This window comes from Ranitomeya imitator, chromosome 8 (genome assembly GCF_032444005.1).
Source record: "Ranitomeya imitator isolate aRanImi1 chromosome 8, aRanImi1.pri, whole genome shotgun sequence".
In the NCBI taxonomy this organism is placed as follows: Eukaryota; Metazoa; Chordata; class Amphibia; order Anura; family Dendrobatidae; genus Ranitomeya; species Ranitomeya imitator.
In genome coordinates, this window is record NC_091289.1 from 203,793,711 (window position 1) to 203,812,610 (window position 18,900).

Here is an 18,900-nt window from a genome sequence, read left to right on the forward strand (position 1 = left end):
TCACCCTCTCGGGGGAACACTCATCCTCTCACCTTCTCGGGGGTACACTCATCCTCTCACCCTGTCGGGGGGGTACACTCATCCTCTCACCCTCTCGGGGGAACACTCATCCTCTCACCCTCTCGGGGGAACACTCATCCTCTCACCTTCTCGGGGGTACACTCATCCTCTCACCCTGTCGGGGGGGTACACTCATCCTCTCACCCTCTCGGGGGTACACTCATCCTCTCACCCTGTCGGGGGGGTACACGCATCGTCCCACCCTCTCTGGGGTACACGCATCCTCTCACCCTCTCGGAGGTCCACGCATCCTCTCACCCTGTCGGGGGGTCCACGCGGTCTCACCTGACCACCCCTGAGCGCGTTTATCCCTGTGCAGGCTGACTCCTCTACAGTTGGAGCTGTACCGACGATTCCTGAAGCAGGTGAAGCCCGCGGAGGAGCTGACGTCCGGCAGGATGAGCGTCTCCTCACTGTCCTCCATCACCGCGCTGAAGAAGCTTTGTAACCGTGAGTAGCGCCGATGGAGACGGCAGCGATTGTGCCCGACACAAAGTAACGCAGCGTTTCCTGCCGCAGATCCGGCCCTGATCCACGACAAGTGTGTGGAGGATGCAGATGGCTTCCAGGGGGCGCTCGGCCTATTCCCCCCGGGGTACGACAGCAGGTCCGCCGAGCCCCAACTATCAGGTGTGAGGGTCAGTGGTCCGGGCTGCTGGGGGGCTCATTTCCTGCAGTGACTGACCCCACTGCTGTCTCCAGGTAAGATGCTGGTGCTGGATTACATCCTGGCCGTGACGCGCAGTACGAGCAGCGACAAAGTCGTCCTGGTCTCCAACTACACGCAGACGCTGGACCTGTTCGAGAAGCTCTGCCGAGCAAGGAGGTAACGACGGCTCCTAAACACGGGGCGTGGGCGGTGTCTGCCCCATATCCCCGGAGGGGGCGTGGGCGGTGTCTGCCCTATATCCCCGGAGGGGGCGTGGGTGGTGTCTGCCCCATATCCCCGGAGGGGGCGTGGGCGGTGTCTGCCCCATATCCCCGGAGGGGGCGTGGGTGGTGTCTGCCCCATATCCCCGGAGGGGGCGTGGGCGGTGTCTGCCCTATATCCCCGGAGGGGGCGTGGGCGGTGTCTGCCCTATATCCCCGGAGGGGGCGTGGGTGGTGTCTGCCCCATATCCCCGGAGGGGGCGTGGGCGGTGTCTGCCCCATATCCCCGGAGGGGGCGTGGGTGGTGTCTGCCCCATATCCCCGGAGGGGGCGTGGGTGGTGTCTGCCCCATATCCCCGGAGGGGGCGTGGGCGGTGTCTGCCCCATATCCCCGGAGGGGGCGTGGGTGGTGTCTGCCCCATATCCCCGGAGGGGGCGTGGGTGGTGTCTGCCCCATATCCCCGGAGGGGGCGTGGGTGGTGTCTGCCCCATATCCCCGGAGGGGGCGTGGGCGGTGTCTGCCCTATATCCCCGGAGGGGGCGTGGGCGGTGTCTGCCCTATATCCCCGGAGGGGGCGTGGGTGGTGTCTGCCCCATATCCCCGGAGGGGGCGTGGGCGGTGTCTGCCCTATATCCCCGGAGGGGGCGTGGGCGGTGTCTGCCCCATATCCCCGGAGGGGGCGTGGGCCGCGTATGTCCCAAATCCTGGGGGGGCTCATCTGCCCCATATCCCCGGAGGGGGGGCTGCATCTGCCCCATATCCCCGGAGGGGGGGCTGCATCTGCCCCATATCCCCGGAGGGGGGCTGCATCTGCCCCATATCCCCGGAGGGGGGGGCTGCATCTGCCCCATATCCCCGGAGGGGGGGGGGGGCTGCATCTGCCCCATATCCCCGGAGGGGGGGGGGGGGGGGGGCTGCATCTGCCCCATATCCCCGGAGGGGGGGGGGCTGCATCTGCCCCATATCCCCGGAGGGGGCGTGGGCCGCGTATGTCCCAAATCCTGGGGGGGCTCATCTGCCCCATATCCCCGGAGGGGGGGGGGGGGGAGGGGGGGGGCTGCATCTGCCCCATATCCCCGGAGGGGGCGTGGGCCGCGTATGTCCCAAATCCTGGGGGGGCTGCGTCTGCCCCATATCCCCGGAGGGGGCGTGGTCCGTGTCTGCCCCATATCCCCGGAGGGGGCTGCGTCTGCCCCATATCCCCGGAGGGGGCGTGGGCCGCGTCTGCCCCATATCCCCGGAGGGGGCGTGGGCCGCGTCTGCCCCATATCCCCGGAGGGGGCTGCGTCTGCCCCATATCCCCGGAGGGGGCGTGGTCCGCGTCTGCCCCATATCCCCGGAGGGGGCGTGGTCCGCGTCTGCCCCATATCCCCGGAGGGGGCGTGGGCCGCGTCTGCCCCATATCCCCGGAGGGGGCGTGGGCCGCGTCTGCCCCATATCCCCGGAGGGGGGAGGTGGGCTGCATCTGCCCCATATCCCAGGAGGCGTGGGCCGCATCTGCCCCATATCCCCGGGTACCACTCTCTCACCTCTCTTTCAGGTATTTATTTGTCCGTCTGGATGGGACGATGTCTATTAAGAAGCGAGCGAACATTGTGGAGAGATTTAACAGCCCCACGGTTGGTTCCAGGGTTACCTTCTGGAGGGGCTCACAGGCCCCACACTCGGAGGGGCAGGCGATGCTGCGGGGTCTTTGCGCCCCACGGTTGGGTAACACTGCACTCTGTTTCAGAGCCCGGACTTTGTCTTCATGCTCAGCAGTAAGGCCGGAGGCTGCGGCCTCAATCTGATTGGAGCCAACCGTCTGGTGATGTTTGACCCCGACTGGAATCCAGCCAATGATGAGCAGGCGATGGCGCGAGTGTGGCGCGACGGCCAGAAGAGGACGTGCTTCATCTACCGCCTGCTCTCGGTATGTGCACCCATCACTCCCGCCAGGGGCCCCCAATCACTTACTAATGGCTTCCCGGCCCCAGACAGGGACCATCGAGGAGAAGATTTTCCAGCGACAGACACATAAGAAGGCGCTGAGCAGCTGTGTGGTGGACGAGGAGCAGGACGTGGTGCGCCACTTCTCTGCCGGGGAACTGAGGGCGCTCTTCACCCTCACCGAGGACACCACCAGTGACACACATGACCGGTGGGTTCTGGACCAGAGGAAGGGGGCTCACTGCTGCTAGGGGAGAAAGAAGGGGTCTGGGCTCAGGGCTCCACTCATATTCACCAGCATTTGCCCCCCTCTCTCGCATTCTCCCACTCGCATTCACTCACTCCGCTGTCTCTCACATTCGCCCTCTCGCTCTGCTCCGCTGTCTCTCGCAATCGCCCTCTCGCTCTGCTCCGCTGTCTCTCGCAATCGCCCTCTCGCTCTGCTCCGCTGTCTCTCGCAATCGCCCTCTCGCTCTGTTCCGCTGTCTCTCGCAATCGCCCTCTCGCTCTGTTCCGCTGTCTCTCGCAATCGCCCTCTCGCTCTGTTCCGCTGTCTCTCGCAATCGCCCTCTCGCTCTGTTCCGCTGTCTCTCGCAATCGCCCTCTCGCTCTGCTCCGCTGTCCTGCTCCGCTGTCTCTCACATTCGCTCACTCCCTCGCTCCGCTCCCTCGCTCTGCTCTCTCGCATTCGCCCTCGCTCTGCTCCGCTGTCTCTCGCAATCGCCCTCTCGCTCTGTTCCGCTGTCTCTCGCAATCACCCTCTCGCTCTGCTCCGCTGTCTCGCTCCGCTCCCTCTCACATTCGCCCGCTCCCTCGCTCTGCTCTCTCGCATTCGCCCTCTCACATTCGCCCTCTCGCTCTGCTCCGCTGTCTCTCGCAATCGCCCTCTCGCTGTTCCGCTGTCTCTCGCAATCGCCCTCTCGCTCTCCTCCGCTGTCTCTCGCAATCGCCCTCTCGCTCTGTTCCGCTGTCTCTCGCAATCGCCCTCTCGCTCTGCTGTCTCGCTCCGCTCCGCTGTCTCTCACATTCGCCCGCTCCCTCGCTCCGCTCTCTCGCATTCGCCCTCTCGCTCCGCTCCGCTGTCTCTCGCATTCGCCCGCTCTCCTGCATTCGCCCTCTCATTCACCCGCTCACTCACTCCGCTCTCTTGCATTCGCCCACTCGCTCCACTCTCTCACATTCACCTGGTCGCTCCGCTCTTTCGCATTCGTCCGCTCTCTCGCATTCGCCCACTCGCTCCGCTCTCTCGCATTCGCTCGCTCGGTTCTCGCTCCCCTCTCACATTCACCCGCTCTCTCACATTCACCCGCTCGCTCCGCTCTTTCGCATTCGTCCGCTCTCTTGCATTCACCCACTCGCTCCGCTCCCGCTCCTCTCGCATTCGCCCGCTCTCCTGCATTCGCCCTCTCGCTCCCCTCTCACATTCACCCGCTCTCACATTCACCTGCTCGCTCCGCTCTCTCGCATTCACCCATTCGCCCACTCGCTCCGCTCCCCTCACATTCACCCGCTCTCTCGCATTCGCCCGCTCTCCTGCATTCGCCCTCTCGCTCCGCTCTCTCACATTCGCCCGCTCTGCTCCGCTCCGCTGTCTCTCACATTCGCCCTCTCGCTCCGCTCTCTCACATTCGCCCGCTCTGCTCCGCTCTCTCACATTCGCCCTCTCGCTCCGCTCTCTCACATTCGCCCTCTCGCTCCGCTCTCTCACATTCGCCCTCTCGCTCCGCTCTCTCACATTCGCCCGCTCTGCTCCGCTCTCTCACATTCGCCCGCTCTGCTCCGCTCTCTCACATTCGCCCTCTCGCTCCGCTCTCTCACATTCACCCGCTCTCTCACATTCACCCGCTCTCCTGCATTCGCCCGCTCTCCTGCATTCGCCCGGTCGCTCCGCTCTTTCGCATTCGCCCGCTCTCTCGCATTCACCCGCTCGCTCCGCTCTCCTGCATTCGCCCTCTCGCTCCGCTCTCTCACATTCACCCATGCTTCGTCTTTTTATTCTTGTAGGTTCAGATGTCGTCGCTGTGTGAATGGACGCCAGGTGCGGCTTCCTCCGGACGGCACAGACTGTACCTCGGACTTGTCGCAGTGGTATCACTGTTCTGATAAGCGTGGCCTGCAGGACCCTGTGCTGGCGGCGGCCTGGGATGCTGCGGTTACATTTACCTTTCACCAGCGGTCACATGATGAGCAGCGAGGACTTCTGTAGCAGCAGTGCTCTGGGTTTTGGTAGAGGACTCAAAGAGCCTATCCCACTATGTAGTAGGTGTAATAATATTAGCAATTGCCTCCAATTAGAAATGTAGTATAGTCCTTCTGATTCGCTATGTCTTTCCTCATGAGCAGGCATTACAGAACTCTTAGGTATCCATGGCTATGACCACTGATAGTGACAGCTAGTTGTTGTAACCATAGATGCCCAAGCTCTTGCACATGTGGAAAGAGACATAAGCAATCAGAAGAACTGTACTACATTTCTAATTGGAGAATGGTAATATTATTAAATCTACAACATTGTCGAACTGGATTTTGGAGATGGAAATACCCCTATAGCTGTGTGTGTATATAGGTGATGATATAGCACGGTGGCTCTCTTGTGGTCCAAGCGCCTCTCGCTAGCCATGGGGTGGGTGCAGTACTGCTGCCTTTGTTGTAGTCAGGTGTTTCACTGTTCATAAAAACAACCGTCTCTTTAAAGAATAAAGGGAATGTGCCACAGCTGTGTGCATCTCATCCCTACAACTACACATGTATATACACCCAGGAGAGGGGGGAGGGGAAGAGTTAGGCTGTGCCCCGCCAGGAGAGGGAAGGGGTGTTATTGGGGCTAGGCTGTGCCCCGCCGGGTGGTGACCGGTGTGTGTGTTGGGGTTAGGCTGTGCCCTGCCGGGTAGTGACCGGTGTGTTAGGGTTAGCCCGTGCCCTGCCAGGTGGTGACCAGTGTGTTGGGGTTAGCCCAAGCCCTGCCAGGTGGTGACAATTGTGTGTGTGTGTGTGTGTGTTTTGGGGTTAGGCCGTGCCCCGCCAGGTGGTGACCGGTGTGTGTGTTGGGGTTAGGCCACGCCCCGCCAGGTGGTGACCGGTGTGTGTGTTGGGGTTAGGCCGTGCCCCGCCAGGTGGTGACCGGTGTGTGTGTGTGTGTGTTGGGGTTAGGCCATGCCCCACCAGGTGGTGACCGGTGTGTGTGTGTGTGTGTGTTGGGGTTAGCCCGTGCCCCGCCAGGTAGTGACCGGTGTGTGTGTGTGTGTGTGTGTTGGGGTTAGCCCGTGCCCCGCCAGGTGGTGACCGGTGTGTGTGTGTGTGTGTGTTGGGGTTAGCCCGTGCCCCGCCAGGTGGTGACCGGTGTGTGTGTTGGGGTTAGCCCGTGCCCCGCCAGGTGGTGACCGGTGTGTGTGTTGGGGTTAGCCCGTGCCCCGCCAGGTGGTGACCGGTGTGTGTGTTGGGGTTAGGCTGTGCCCTGCCTGGTAGTGACCGGTGTGTGTTAGGCTGCGCCCCGCCAGGTGGTGAGTAGTGACTGGGGGGTGTGTTGGGGCTAGGCTGTGCTCCGCCAGGTGGTGACCGGTGTGTGTGTTGGGGCTAGGCTGTGCTCCGCCAGGTGGTGACCGGTGTGTGTGTTGGGGTTAGGCCACGCCCCGCCAGGTGGTGACCGGTGTGTGTGTTGGGGTTAGCCTGTGCCCCGCCAGGTGGTGACCGGTGTGTGTGTTGGGGCTAGGCTGTGCTCCGCCAGGTGGTGACCGGTGTGTGTGTTGGGGTTAGGCCACGCCCCGCCAGGTGGTGACCGGTGTGTGTGTGTTGGGGTTAGCCTGTGCCCCGCCAGGTGGTGACCGGTGTGTGTGTGTGTTGGGGTTAGGCCATGCCCCGCCAGGTGGTGACCGGTGTGTGTGTGTGTTGGGGTTAGCCCGTGCCCCGCCAGGTGGTGACCGGTGTGTGTGTGTGTTGGGGTTAGCCCGTGCCCCGCCAGGTGGTGACCGGTGTGTGTGTTGGGGTTAGGCCGTGCCCCGCCAGGTGGTGACCGGTGTGTGTGTGTGTTGGGGTTAGGCCATGCCCCGCCAGGTGGTGACCGGTGTGTGTGTGTGTTGGGGTTAGCCCGTGCCCCGCCAGGTGGTGACCGGTGTGTGTGTGTGTGTGTTGGGGTTAGCCCGTGCCCCGCCAGGTGGTGACCGGTGTGTGTGTTGGGGTTAGGCCGTGCCCCGCCAGGTGGTGACCGGTGTGTGTGTTGGGGTTAGCCCGTGCCCCGCCAGGTGGTGACCGGTGTGTGTGTGTTGGGGTTAGGCTGCGCCCTGCCGGGTAGTGACCGGTGTGTGTTAGGCTGCGCCCCGCCAGGTGGTGAGTAGTGACTGGGGGGTGTGTTGGGGTTAGGCTGCGCCCCACCAGGTGGTGACCTGTGTGTGTGTGTGTGTGTGTGTGTTGGGGTTAGCCCGTGCCCCGCCAGGTGGTGACCGGTGTGTGTGTGTGTGTTGGGGTTAGGCCGTGCCCCGCCAGGTGGTGACCGGTGTGTGTGTGTTTGTGTGTGTGTTGGGGTTAGCCCGTGCCCCGCCAGGTGGTGACCGGTGTGTGTTGGGGTTAGCCCGTGCCCCGCCAGGTGGTGACCGGTGTGTGTGTGTGTGTGTTGGGGTTAGCCCGTGCCCCGCCAGGTGGTGACCGGTGTGTGTGTGTGTGTTGGGGTTAGCCCGTGCCCCGCCAGGTGGTGACCGGTGTGTGTGTGTGTGTGTTGGGGTTAGCCCGTGCCCCGCCAGGTGGTGACCGGTGTGTGTGTGTGTGTTGGGGTTAGCCCGTGCCCCGCCAGGTGGTGACCGGTGTGTGTGTGTTGGGGTTAGGCTGCGCCCTGCCGGGTAGTGACCGGTGTGTGTTGGGCTGCGCCCCGCCAGGTGGTGAGTAGTGACTGGGGGGTGTGTTGGGGTTAGGCCACGCCCCACTAGGTGGTGACTGGGGTGTGTGATGAGGGAGCAGCCGCCATCTTGGATACGGGGCATACTAACAGAGATTGGCGTGACTCCATGTTGTCTCATATCAGAATTCACCTGGTCACACATCTGCAGGGACATGAGCACTCCTGGCCCCCCACCTAAATGAAGACCTTTTAGTTTGGTAATGGACTGAGACCAGTGTAGCCGGCAGATAGCACTTCAGAGCTTGAGTGAGGAAGCCACGCCAGCAGGGGGCATGGAGGTTCCTGGGGGCTAAATGAAAGCATGCATGTCAGGTGGCTACAGGAGGACGAGTCTATTGTCGTCCCTGCCAAACAGTCTCCAACATGAAATTATGACGCGTCGTCCGAGGTACAGGCTCATAAAAAATATCCTCATCGCCCTGAAGGAATTGCGAATCTGACAGTGCAACTCCCGGGTCAGTGAGAGTTCTTGTACCTGAGATATAGAGATCAGCCTCCCACAGCGACCGAATGGGTCCAGGTTTGATCCCTGTATGACCGGCAGAACAAACCACACGCGCTGGTACCACCCGTGTACTGATCCGATCATCCGGAGAGAAGTCCTTCCATTTTGTAGATATTGGGAACAGATTTTGCAGGGAAGCTGTGGGGTGGAGATTGCTAGCCCACCCAGATACAGGGGGAAGGGACACAGAAGGTTTAAGAGCTGAGGACACTTGGAGAGTGAGACACAACCGAAGAAGATGATCATGAAATAAGGAAGAGGGCATATGATAGCCGGAGGGGCGCAAGCACACGCTTTCTGGAGGCTGCCCGGCAACTAAGTCTTGTACCTGTGGAATGCAGAGCTCCCCGGCCTCCACAAGCGACTTTCAACCTGGTACATTGACCTCCAGCTTTATACCTCTAAGCCTTGTACTATTATTGTTATATTTTACTCTGACTGTAACTCTTGGTATATTTTTACTGTATATTTCTTGTAGTTATCTAGTGCGCCCTTAAGGCAATTAAACCATGAATTAATTTTGGGCTGATCCTTTTATTCTGATTGCGAATCTTAGAATTCCCAGCGTGGGTAAACAGGGCAGTCTCCCTGGCGGCCATTTGCTCTAGGTGCAGTTCCCTTATTGACCTGAGAGACCAAGGGGGCGCCGGAGAGCTGTGCCTGGTAGTTACGTCACAGATTGCTAACGTGGTAGGACCCGGGTTTCCTTCACAAGGGGTGTTGGAGTTGGGCCGCGCCCCGCCAGGTGGGGGCGAGAGGCCACACTCCGCCAGGTGGTCGCCATCAGCAATGCAATCATCTTTATTATTGTCATCTATTGTATCACAGGAAGGGTTAATGACAGTTCATGGGGTCACCACCCTAAAATAAAGATGTACAGCTCCTCTGCAGCCTTCTGTGTAAACATGGCAACAGATGACCACCTTGTGGGGTGGTTGCCTCCAGCTGAGGATAGAGCCAGAAGGAAATCTTCCCAGATTTGTGAGGCTGCAGGGAAGAGATCGACCCACACGTGATCCATGCGATGCCGACTCTGCGCAGGGCTGGGTGTGGTTGGTTTCTATGGAGACACATTGCTCTGCGCCGGGCTGGACACCAGAGTGGGTGGATCTCAACCTCCAGCCCCAAATAGAGCAACACACCCACAGCTATAGTGCTCGGACACATGAATGAGGAGCCGCACGTCCTCAGCCACAAGTAGACGGGGGTTGCTGCTGATCCTTAAAGGGATTCTGTCAGCACAGAGCGACTGTTCAAACCAAGTCCAGCCGCTTTGAGCATTATGACAGCCAAACATTTTCACACATCTTCCCAGGGCTAAGACCCAGACTCCTACCCACTACACTGCAGGGATTGGTGACCGAGTCATGATTTGCGGCCATCCTGCAGTCCAGTAACCCGCATGCAGCCACCCCCTGGTGGCCGGACGATGAGTGGCACCATCACATGACGTGGATGTGCTCGGCGGCCGTCCTGCAGTCCAGTAACCTGCATGCAGCCACCCCCTGGTGGCCGGACGATGAGTGGCACCATCACATGACGTGGATGTGCTCGGCGGCCGCCCTGCAGTCCAGTAACCCGCATGCAGCCACCCCCTGGTGGCCGGACGATGAGTGGCACCCTCACATGACGTGGATGTGCTCGGCGGCCGCCCTGCAGTCCAGTAACCTGCATGCAGCCACCCCCTGGTGGCCGGACGATGAGTGGCACCCTCACATGACGTGGATGTGCTCGGCGGCCGCCCTGCAGTCCAGTAACCTGCATGCAGCCACCCCCTGGTGGCCGGACGATGAGTGGCACCCTCACATGACGTGGATGTGCTCGGCAGCCGTCCTGCAGTCCAGTAACCCGCATGCAGCCACCCCCTGGTGGCCGGACGATGAGTGGCACCATCACGACGTGGATGTGCTCAGCGGCCGTCCTGCAGTCCAGTAACCTGCATGCAGCCACCCCCTGGTGGCCGGACGATGAGTGGCACCCTCACATGACGTGGATGTGCTCGGCAGCCGTCCTGCAGTCCAGTAACCTGCATGCAGCCACCCCCTGGTGGCCGGACGATGAGTGGCACCCTCACATGACGTGGATGTGCTCGGCGGCCGCCCTGCAGTCCAGTAACCCGCATGCAGCCACCCCCTGGTGGCCGGACGATGAGTGGCACCCTCACATGACGTGGATGTGCTCGGCGGCCGTCCTGCAGTCCAGTAACCCGCATGCAGCCACCCCCTGGTGGCCGGACGATGAGTGGCACCCTCACATGACATGGATGTGCTCGGCGGCCGCCCTGCAGTCCAGTAACCCGCATGCAGCCACCCCCTGGAGGCCGGACGATGAGTGGCACCATCACATGACGTGGATGTGCTCGGCGGCCGCCCTGCAGTCCAGTAACCCGCATGCAGCCACCCCCTGGTGGCCGGACGATGAGTGGCACCCTCACATGACGTGGATGTGCTCGGCGGCCGCCCTGCAGTCCAGTAACCCGCATGCAGCCACCCCCTGGAGGCCGGACGATGAGTGGCACCCTCACATGACGTGGATGTGCTCGGCGGCCGTCCTGCAGTCCAGTAACCCGCATTCAGCCACCCCCTGGAGGCCGGACGATGAGTGGCACCATCACATGACGTGGATGTGCTCGGTGGCCGTCCTGCAGTCCAGTAACCTGCATGCAGCAGCCCCTGGAGGCCGGACGATGAGTGGCACCATCACATGACGTGGATGTGCTCGACGGCCGTCCTGCTGTCCAGTAACCCGCATGCAGCAGCCCCATAGTGGCCGGACAATGAGTGGCGCCCTCACATGACGCGGATGTGCTCAGCGGCTGTCCTGCAGTCCAGTAACCCGCTTGCAGCACCCTGTGGTGGTTGGACGATGAGTGGCGCCCTCACATGACACTGATGTGATCGGCAAAGGCCTGCCCGGAGTCCCAGCTGTCACTGACCACATAGCAGATGCCCGCCAGGGACTGCAGCGCCTCCTGCGTGAGCACAGGGTCCCGATCCAACAAGTTCTGGGAGACAGACAGCTGCTGCAGCTTCATCTTCCCACATCCCTCCAACTTCTGAGCAAATCGCAGCAGCCCATCCGGCTTAATGCAGTTAGAGCTGAAAAGACAAGTGACACAGAGCGTTAAACACATATCAGCCAGGGGCGGAGCATTATACAGATAGTGTAGCGTGCCCTAAAAACTCATTTGTTCAGACTGGCCTACCGCCTCAATGCATTAACCTAACGATCCCTGTGTGGCCTATTTATAATAAAAAAAAAAAAAAAGGTTCCTCGCATCATGTTCTCATACACTTTATGCAGTATTAGCCCTCTGTGTCTGTACTGCTACATACTTAGGCAGGTAACTGGTTCATGCAGCTTTACATGAACACCTGAGCCTTACACTATGGCCGGTCCGAATAACTAAAGCAATTGTTACCATCCACCTCTCGTGTCTCCCCTTTTCCCCATAGTTTGTAGCTTGCGAGCAGCAGGGCCCTCACTCCTCTTGGTATCTATTTTGAACTGTGATTTCTGTTATGCTGTAATGTCTATTGTCTGTACAAGTCCCCTCTATAATTTGTAAAGCGCTGCGGAATATGTTGGCGCTATATAAATAAAATTATTATTATTATTATTATTATTATAGTGTACTGAAAGAACAGAGGAAACTACAGAACCACTAGCCAGAATCTCTGAAAAATACTGGAGAACAGCAGAAGTCCCAGAAGATTGGAGAAAGGCAAATGTCCCTATCTGCAAAAAAAAAAAGAAAGAAGATAGAGCCAGGAAATTACAGGCCAGTGAGCCTTACTTCTATACCAGAAATGATCTGTGAACAAATTATTACACATAATGTATGTAAGTACTTGGATAAGAATGCAGTAATTAACCAGAGCCAGCATGGGTTTGTAGCAAACAAGTCATCCAGGCTCATGTAATTTCCTTCTGTGATGGAACCACTGACTGGGTGTGTCACGATATTGTATGAAATATAATAAGATGTTGCAGCTTTGTCCTTCAGCCCATGCTGGGTGCTAAAACCCCTCTTCTCTTTCTGGCTCTCTTTGTTTCTCTGTGTGCTTCGGAATGTATGGTAGAAGGGGGTTTTATTGCTGGGCCATAAATTCCAGGCTCAATGAAAGTCACTCGCCCCCTCCCAACTGCACTAGCTGGAACTGGTAAAAATGGCTCCAAAATCCATGGAAGTCCTTTGTTCCATTATGATAAGATATTGGGCTAATGAGTTAGGCTAGAAAAAGGAAAAATATATATTTTTTACGTCCCTCGGCGGATCTATCCGCCACTCTAAACATGAGCTTCTAACTCCATCAGGTAAAAAAGTAGGGATTTCTCGGTAATTATGCATCACAAATAGGATGCATTTCATCTCATTAGAATGCCAATGTTAATACGAGATGAATGCTGGGTTTGTTATGACCATGACATGTTCTGTAGCGGAGTTACAAGCATTAGACAAATTTAGGGTAAAGTTAGTTAAACAGAAGAGGTAGGAGGGACGGGGTAAATCAACCCCTTTTAGTGATGTCACCAGGATGAGCTATAAGTGTTATACCAGACCCCAGCAGTGAGTCTGTCTGCTGGAAGCCATGTGAGTCTGACCTGAAGAGCTGTTCCTAATGCACTGGGACAGATGGAAAGCCCCACTAGCCTGGTTGCCTGAACTGATATGAACTGAGAACATGTGAGTTGTACCTTTTCTTATTTAATCCCTGTTTATTTTATAATTACCTTGTACATATTTTTTCAATTGTCTCATATTGTAACATCTTTTATAAACACTGCCTAATTTTAACGGAGTAAAATATATAAATTACTAGTTCGTTCTTCCTGTTTCTAAAACGTACCCTGAGTCTCCTGAAGGGAATTACGCTACTGTTTTGGGTTAGCTTCGGACCCGTTTAATCGAAGCTGGTGGCAGCTTACCGTGTGCCGGCCTTTGGGTGTTGATAATTATTGTTCCTGCCTGAGTGGGAGTAGTTTATCGCGTCGCTGCAGTGTGACCAATAGCCAGTACATAGCAGGCAGCCTTTCTGGTGACTAATTACCCCAGGTGCAGTACCTAATCTGACCTGAGAGTAAGGGGGCACCAGAGAGCTGCAAGTTTTAAGTGGAACTGTAAGCGGGATATACATAAATCCCTGCAGTTCGTGGTATATTGAAGAGCAGTGGGATACCTAAAATAAGCCCCGGCTGTAAACTAAGAGGTCAATAGCCTTGTGTGTGTTTTTTCATCGCATTGTTAGCAGTGGAGGGATAACTAAGATAAGCCCCCCTGCACATGTGATAGCCGTCTGTTGGCCTAAAGTCACCCCGATCTGTGACGGTCACGGTGGAATCGTGACAGGGTGGATCAGGGAAATGCGGTAGATATATTATATCTCGACTTCAGCAAAGCATTTGATAAAGTATCTCATACTATCCTTACTGAGAAAATGACCAAGTATGGAACTGACAAGGCTACGGTTAGGTGGATTCATAACTGGCTCAGTGATCGTACTTAAAGAGTGATAATAAATGGTTGTATAATTGGAAGAATGTTTTAACTGGAGAACCACAAGGCTCTGTCCTGGCCCCAGTGTTTAACATTTATATAAATGATCTATATAAGGGAACTGAAGGTAAACTAGTCAAATTTGTAGAAGATGCAAAGCTAGGAGGGATAGCTAACACTAGAGAAGATAGAGAAAGGATTCAGAAGGATCTAGATAAGGCTGAACAATGGACAGTAACTAATAGGGATTTACAAGGGAGAAATGCAAGATCCTAGGAAAAAAACAAACCATTGGGAGGAATAGAACTAAAGGCCCCGTCACACATAGCGAGATCGCTGCTGAGTCACAAGTTTTGTGACGCAACAGCGATCTCAGTAGCGATCTCGCTATGTGTGACACGTACCAGCGATCAGGCCCCTGCTGTGAGATCGCTGGTCGTGTCGGAATGGCCTGGGCCATTTTTTGATCGTTGAGGTCCCGCTGACATCGCTGAATCGGCGTGTGTGACGCCGATTCAGCGATGTCTTCGCTGGTAACCAGGGTAAACATCGGGTAACTAAGCGCAGGGCCGCGCTTAGTAACCCGATGTTTACCCTGGTTACCATCGTTAAAGTAAAAAAAAAACAAACGCTACATACTTACCTACCGCTGTCTGTCCTCGGCGCTCAGCTTCTCTGGTCTGGCTGTGAGCGCCGGTCAGCCGGAAAGCAGAGCAGTGACGTCACCTCTCTGCTTTCCGGCTGCCTGCCGCTCACAGCCAGACCAGAGAAGCAGAGCGCCGAGGACAGAGCGATAGGTAAGTATGTAGCGTTTGTTTTTTTTTTACTTTAACGATGGTAACCAGGGTAAACATCGGGTTACTAAGCGCGGCCCTGCGCTTAGTTACCCGATGTTTACCCTGGTTACCGGGGACCTCGGGATCGTTGGTCGCTGGAGAGCTGTCTGTGTGACAGCTCTCCAGCGACCAAACAGCGACGCTGCAGCGATCCGGATCGTTGTCGGCATCGCTGCAGCGTCGCTATGTGTGACGGGGCCTTAAGGAAGAACACGTGTGGAAAAAGACATCGGTATACTAATAGATCACAGTCTGCACATGAGTCAACAGTGTGATGCAGCAGCAAAAAAGACAAACAGTTCTAGGATTTATTAAAGGGAACCTGTCACCTGAATTTGGCGGGACTCTTTTTGGATCATATGGGTGGAGTTTTTGGGTGTTTGATTCACCCTTTCCTTACCCGCTGGCTGCATGCTGGCTGCAATATTGGATTGAAGTTCATTCTCTGTCCAATCTTGCCTTGCGCAGGCGTGTACTACGGAGGACAGAGAATGAACTTCAATCCAATATTGAAGACAGAAAAGAGAATGGTAAAACCAAAAACACTCAGTTTGAAAAAATGTTGCAGTAATCCGCAAGTGCTAGTAAAAGATGTAAATAACAGGGTATTTGGTTGATACGTCTTTTGCAAAAAATGTATACTAAGCTGCTCTACCAATCTTCACGGTATACCCATATCAGAGCAGTCCTAACTAATGTATGCAATCCCTATCTGATGTATTTAAAAACCTGATCATCTGTACATTACCTGTGTGAACAGGGTTCAGAGAGGAAAAATCCATGTGTGCATACAGGGTAGAACAGCTTTTGTGCAGATAGCCCAAGAGGAGTGGTGGAACTCCCCAGTCTTGTAGACACAAGAGAACAATTATGGAAACAGGAACACATGGGCTACCTGCACAGAGAACAAGTCTGTAAGAACATGTTCACACACCACCAAGAAACCTGAAGACACAAAAGAGAATAGTAAAACCAAAAACACTCAGTTTGAAAAAATGTTTGCAGTAATCCGCAAGTGCTAGTAAAAGATGTAAATAACAGAGTATTTGGTTGATACGTTTTTACTAGCACTTGCGGATTACTGCAACATTTTTTCAAACTGAGTGTTTTTGGTTTTACTATTCTCTTTTGTGTCTTCAGGTTTCTTGGTGGTGTGTGAACATGATCATACAGACTTGTTCTCTGTGCAGGTAGCCCATGTGTTCCTGTTTCCATAATTGTTCTCTTGTGTCTACAAGACTGGGGAGTTCCACCACTCCTCTTGGGCTATCTGCACAAAAGCTGTTCTACCCTGTATGCACACATGGATTTTTCCTCTCTGAACCCTGTTCACACAGGTAATGTACAGATGATCAGGTTTTTAAATACATCAGATAGGGATTGCATACATTAGATAGGACTGCTCTGATAAGGGTATACCGTGAAGATTGGTAGAGCAGCTTAGTATACATTTTTTGCAAAAAACGTATCAACCAAATACCCTGTTTTTTACATCTTTTACTAGCACTTGCGGATTACTGCAACATTTTTTCAAACTGAGTGTTTTTGGTTTTACCATTCTCTTTTCTGTCTTCAGGTTTCTTGGTGGTGTGTGAACATGTTCTTACAGACTTGTTCTCTGTGCAGGTAGCCCATGTGTTCCCGTTTCAATCCAATATTGCAGCCAGCGGGTAAGGAAAGGGTGAATCAAACACCCAAAAACTCCACCCATATGACCCAAAACCAGTCCCGCCAAATTCAGGTGACAGGTTCCCTTTAAGAGAAGCATAGAGTCTATATCACGTGAAGTCATTTTTGCCCTCTACTCCTCCTTGGTCAGACCTCATCTGGATATTGTGTCCAGTTATGGGTATCACATTGTAAAAAAGACATCGAAAAACTGGAGCAAGTTCAGAGAAGAGCGACCAGAATGGTGACCGGTCTGCAAAGTATGTCCTACGAGAAACGGTTAAAGGATCTGGGAATATTTAGAAACTGATTGCAAGTAGATAAATACGATTCCTCCAAAAATATATGTTTTTCACTGACTAATCCAATTTAAAGGGTATAAAACGGTAATTAGACCTACTTGTAATCCATCCTGACAGCACCATGGAGGACATCATTATCCTTCCTGGGACAGGAAACGAGAGGATAAAAAGACCCTCCCATCTCCACCCCTCAGTGTCTTTCCTGTCCCGGCGAGAGAAGAGCTCCGGCGTATATCCCTGATCGTACCTGGAGCAGACTCAGCGGGATCGGGGGCCCAGCCTCTTCCTTCCCGCTGTTAAGCGGTCGGTGGCAGACACCGGGGTTCCTCAGCCCACCCAGTGGAGCACTGCTCCTAAGTTCTGAGCAGATTCCTCCCTGGGGGCTCTCAGGTCCAGCATCTGCATCCAGAGGCATCATCACTTCGGCTAGGCAGACCACTTTCGGGTTCACGGTCAGTGTACGTCCCACAGTGGAATGCAGGATACAAGCAGGGACCAGGCAGTACCACATCAGGCACTGATTTATTATGATGGAATATAGGCTGAACTGGATGGACAAATGTCTTTTTTCGGCCTTACTAACTATGTTACTATGTTACTATGTTACTATGTATCGTATACATGCGCTACTGCTTGCCTGCATCGCTGCACTACTGCATGCTCAGCATGGAGGATTCAGGCAAAGCTGAGGCCGAACAGACCCAGGAGCACGTGAGTAGGTGTCGGATAGTGGGTATATTTCCTGACCCCACATAAATACGCATAGCGTATACTCTGTATTTTAGGGGGGGAGGGGGTAATATGCAAATTGCCTCTTCAGAGAAAAAGGACTTAAACTCTATAGCGCCACCTGTTGGAAGTAGCGATCCTACAAGTCACAATCAACCCTTTAACGAGTCGTGCAATACGACTTAGGATAAAAGCCAAATCAGTATCTTAATTTGCAGACACGGTGCTATTTTAGGGGGAGCATCCACCTTTACAGCACCTAAAAGGGACGGCAAAAAGGCAGGTAAATAGAGGAGATGCATTAAATTACCAGATACCTGGTTAAAGCAGCTATGCAAGACCTGCACCTCCAAAGTCATCAGGGAGGAGCAATCATCTGTTAACGGATATGAGAGCCATCATCAGGGAAGAGGTTCAGGGCTCTATTTCCGTCTTACTTCATACACACGCCTCACAGTCCGCCTCAGGGTGGGCCTCGTGCTAAAAGGCCAAGGTGGAAGATGAAGCTGAGCTCCGAGGAAGACGTGAGCTCCGAGGAAGATGTGCACTCCGGCAGGTACGACCAGGAGCAAGAGGGAGAAGTGTTTGCAGACCCTCCAGAAGAGGGGAAGAGATATCTCTTCCTAGGATATGGACGAGCTCCTTCGTGCAATTAGGAGTAATATGCAACTGGAGGAAACCCAGAAATCTCACTCTATACAGGACGAGATGTTCAGCGTTTTAAGATCCCAGAGAAACCGCTTCCCTGTTAACGGTCACATCAGCACCATGATCATGGAGGAGTGGGAGGATGCTGTGAAAAAGCAGTGGAGTGGGTGGATTCCAAGACTTTGCCTGTCCTTCGAACTGAAGGACATTCCGAAAATTGATGTCCCTGTAGCCAAGGTGGCAAAAAGGACTTCAATCCTATTTGAAGATTCATCAAGTGTCAAGGAGCTGATGAATCGGAAAGCAGATGGCCTCCTGTAAAGAACCTGGGAGATGTCAGCAGCCATACGAGCCAGCATAGCAGCGACCTCGCTCACTAGGTCCACGCACCTATGGGTCGACGACCTGGAGGAACACTGGAAGAGTAAAACTCCCAGGGAAGTTATCCAGAGATCCCTTCTGCTACTTAAACTAGCTACAAGGTTTATGGCTGACGCATCTGCGGAGTCCATCAGATTCGCTGCCAGGAATTGGGCCTTATCTAATGCTCACCTGCGGGACATTTGGTTAAAGATGTGGTCTGGGGATACACAATCTAAGAATAAGCTATGTTCTATTCCCTTCTCGGGTGCTAGAGTGTTTGGTCTGGATCAAATTCTAGGGAAGGCATCTGACACGAAGAAGAGGTTCCCATAGGATAAGCCTAAAAAAATACCAGCCCTTTCGGATACCCCAACCATCCCAGAGATTAGCCTACAAAGGGAAGGGAAAATCGGGCAGGTGGAGCTAAACCAAAGGTGGTAGGGGTAAGGGCTCTATCTTTAGCTCAAGCTCTGGGTCAGGGACGCAATGACGTCACGAGAGTAGGAGGACAACTGAGGTCATACTTAGCGGGAGATTTTAGAAAATCAGTGGGTACTAGGAGTAATCTCCTCAGGCTACAGGACAGAGTTTACCCATAACCCGC

General features: G+C 55.0%; 2 protein-coding genes across 4 annotated transcripts in view; one reads left to right on the top strand and one right to left on the bottom strand.

Annotated features, from left to right (window-relative positions):
* The window catches only part of RAD54L (RAD54 like), a 46,435-nt gene extending 37,663 nt beyond the window's left edge, over positions 1-8,772 (top strand). For 2 of the 3 annotated variants that reach the window (XM_069735881.1, XM_069735880.1), the window contains 7 exons: positions 380-510; positions 580-690; positions 763-886; positions 2,472-2,550; positions 2,664-2,843; positions 2,908-3,071; positions 4,865-8,772. In XM_069735881.1, coding sequence (XP_069591982.1) covers positions 380-510; positions 580-690; positions 763-886; positions 2,472-2,550; positions 2,664-2,843; positions 2,908-3,071; positions 4,865-5,066 — 991 coding nt within the window. In that variant the 3' untranslated portion in view covers positions 5,067-8,772. The remainder of the gene's footprint in view (positions 1-379; positions 511-579; positions 691-762; positions 887-2,471; positions 2,551-2,663; positions 2,844-2,907; positions 3,072-4,864) is intronic. The other variant, XR_011314864.1, reaches the window with a different exon arrangement.
* The window catches only part of LRRC41 (leucine rich repeat containing 41), a 62,496-nt gene continuing 52,363 nt past the window's right edge, over positions 8,768-18,900 (bottom strand). Inside the window, exon 10 of the mRNA XM_069735879.1 lies at positions 8,768-11,351. Coding sequence (XP_069591980.1) covers positions 11,132-11,351 — 220 coding nt within the window. The 3' untranslated portion in view covers positions 8,768-11,131. The remainder of the gene's footprint in view (positions 11,352-18,900) is intronic.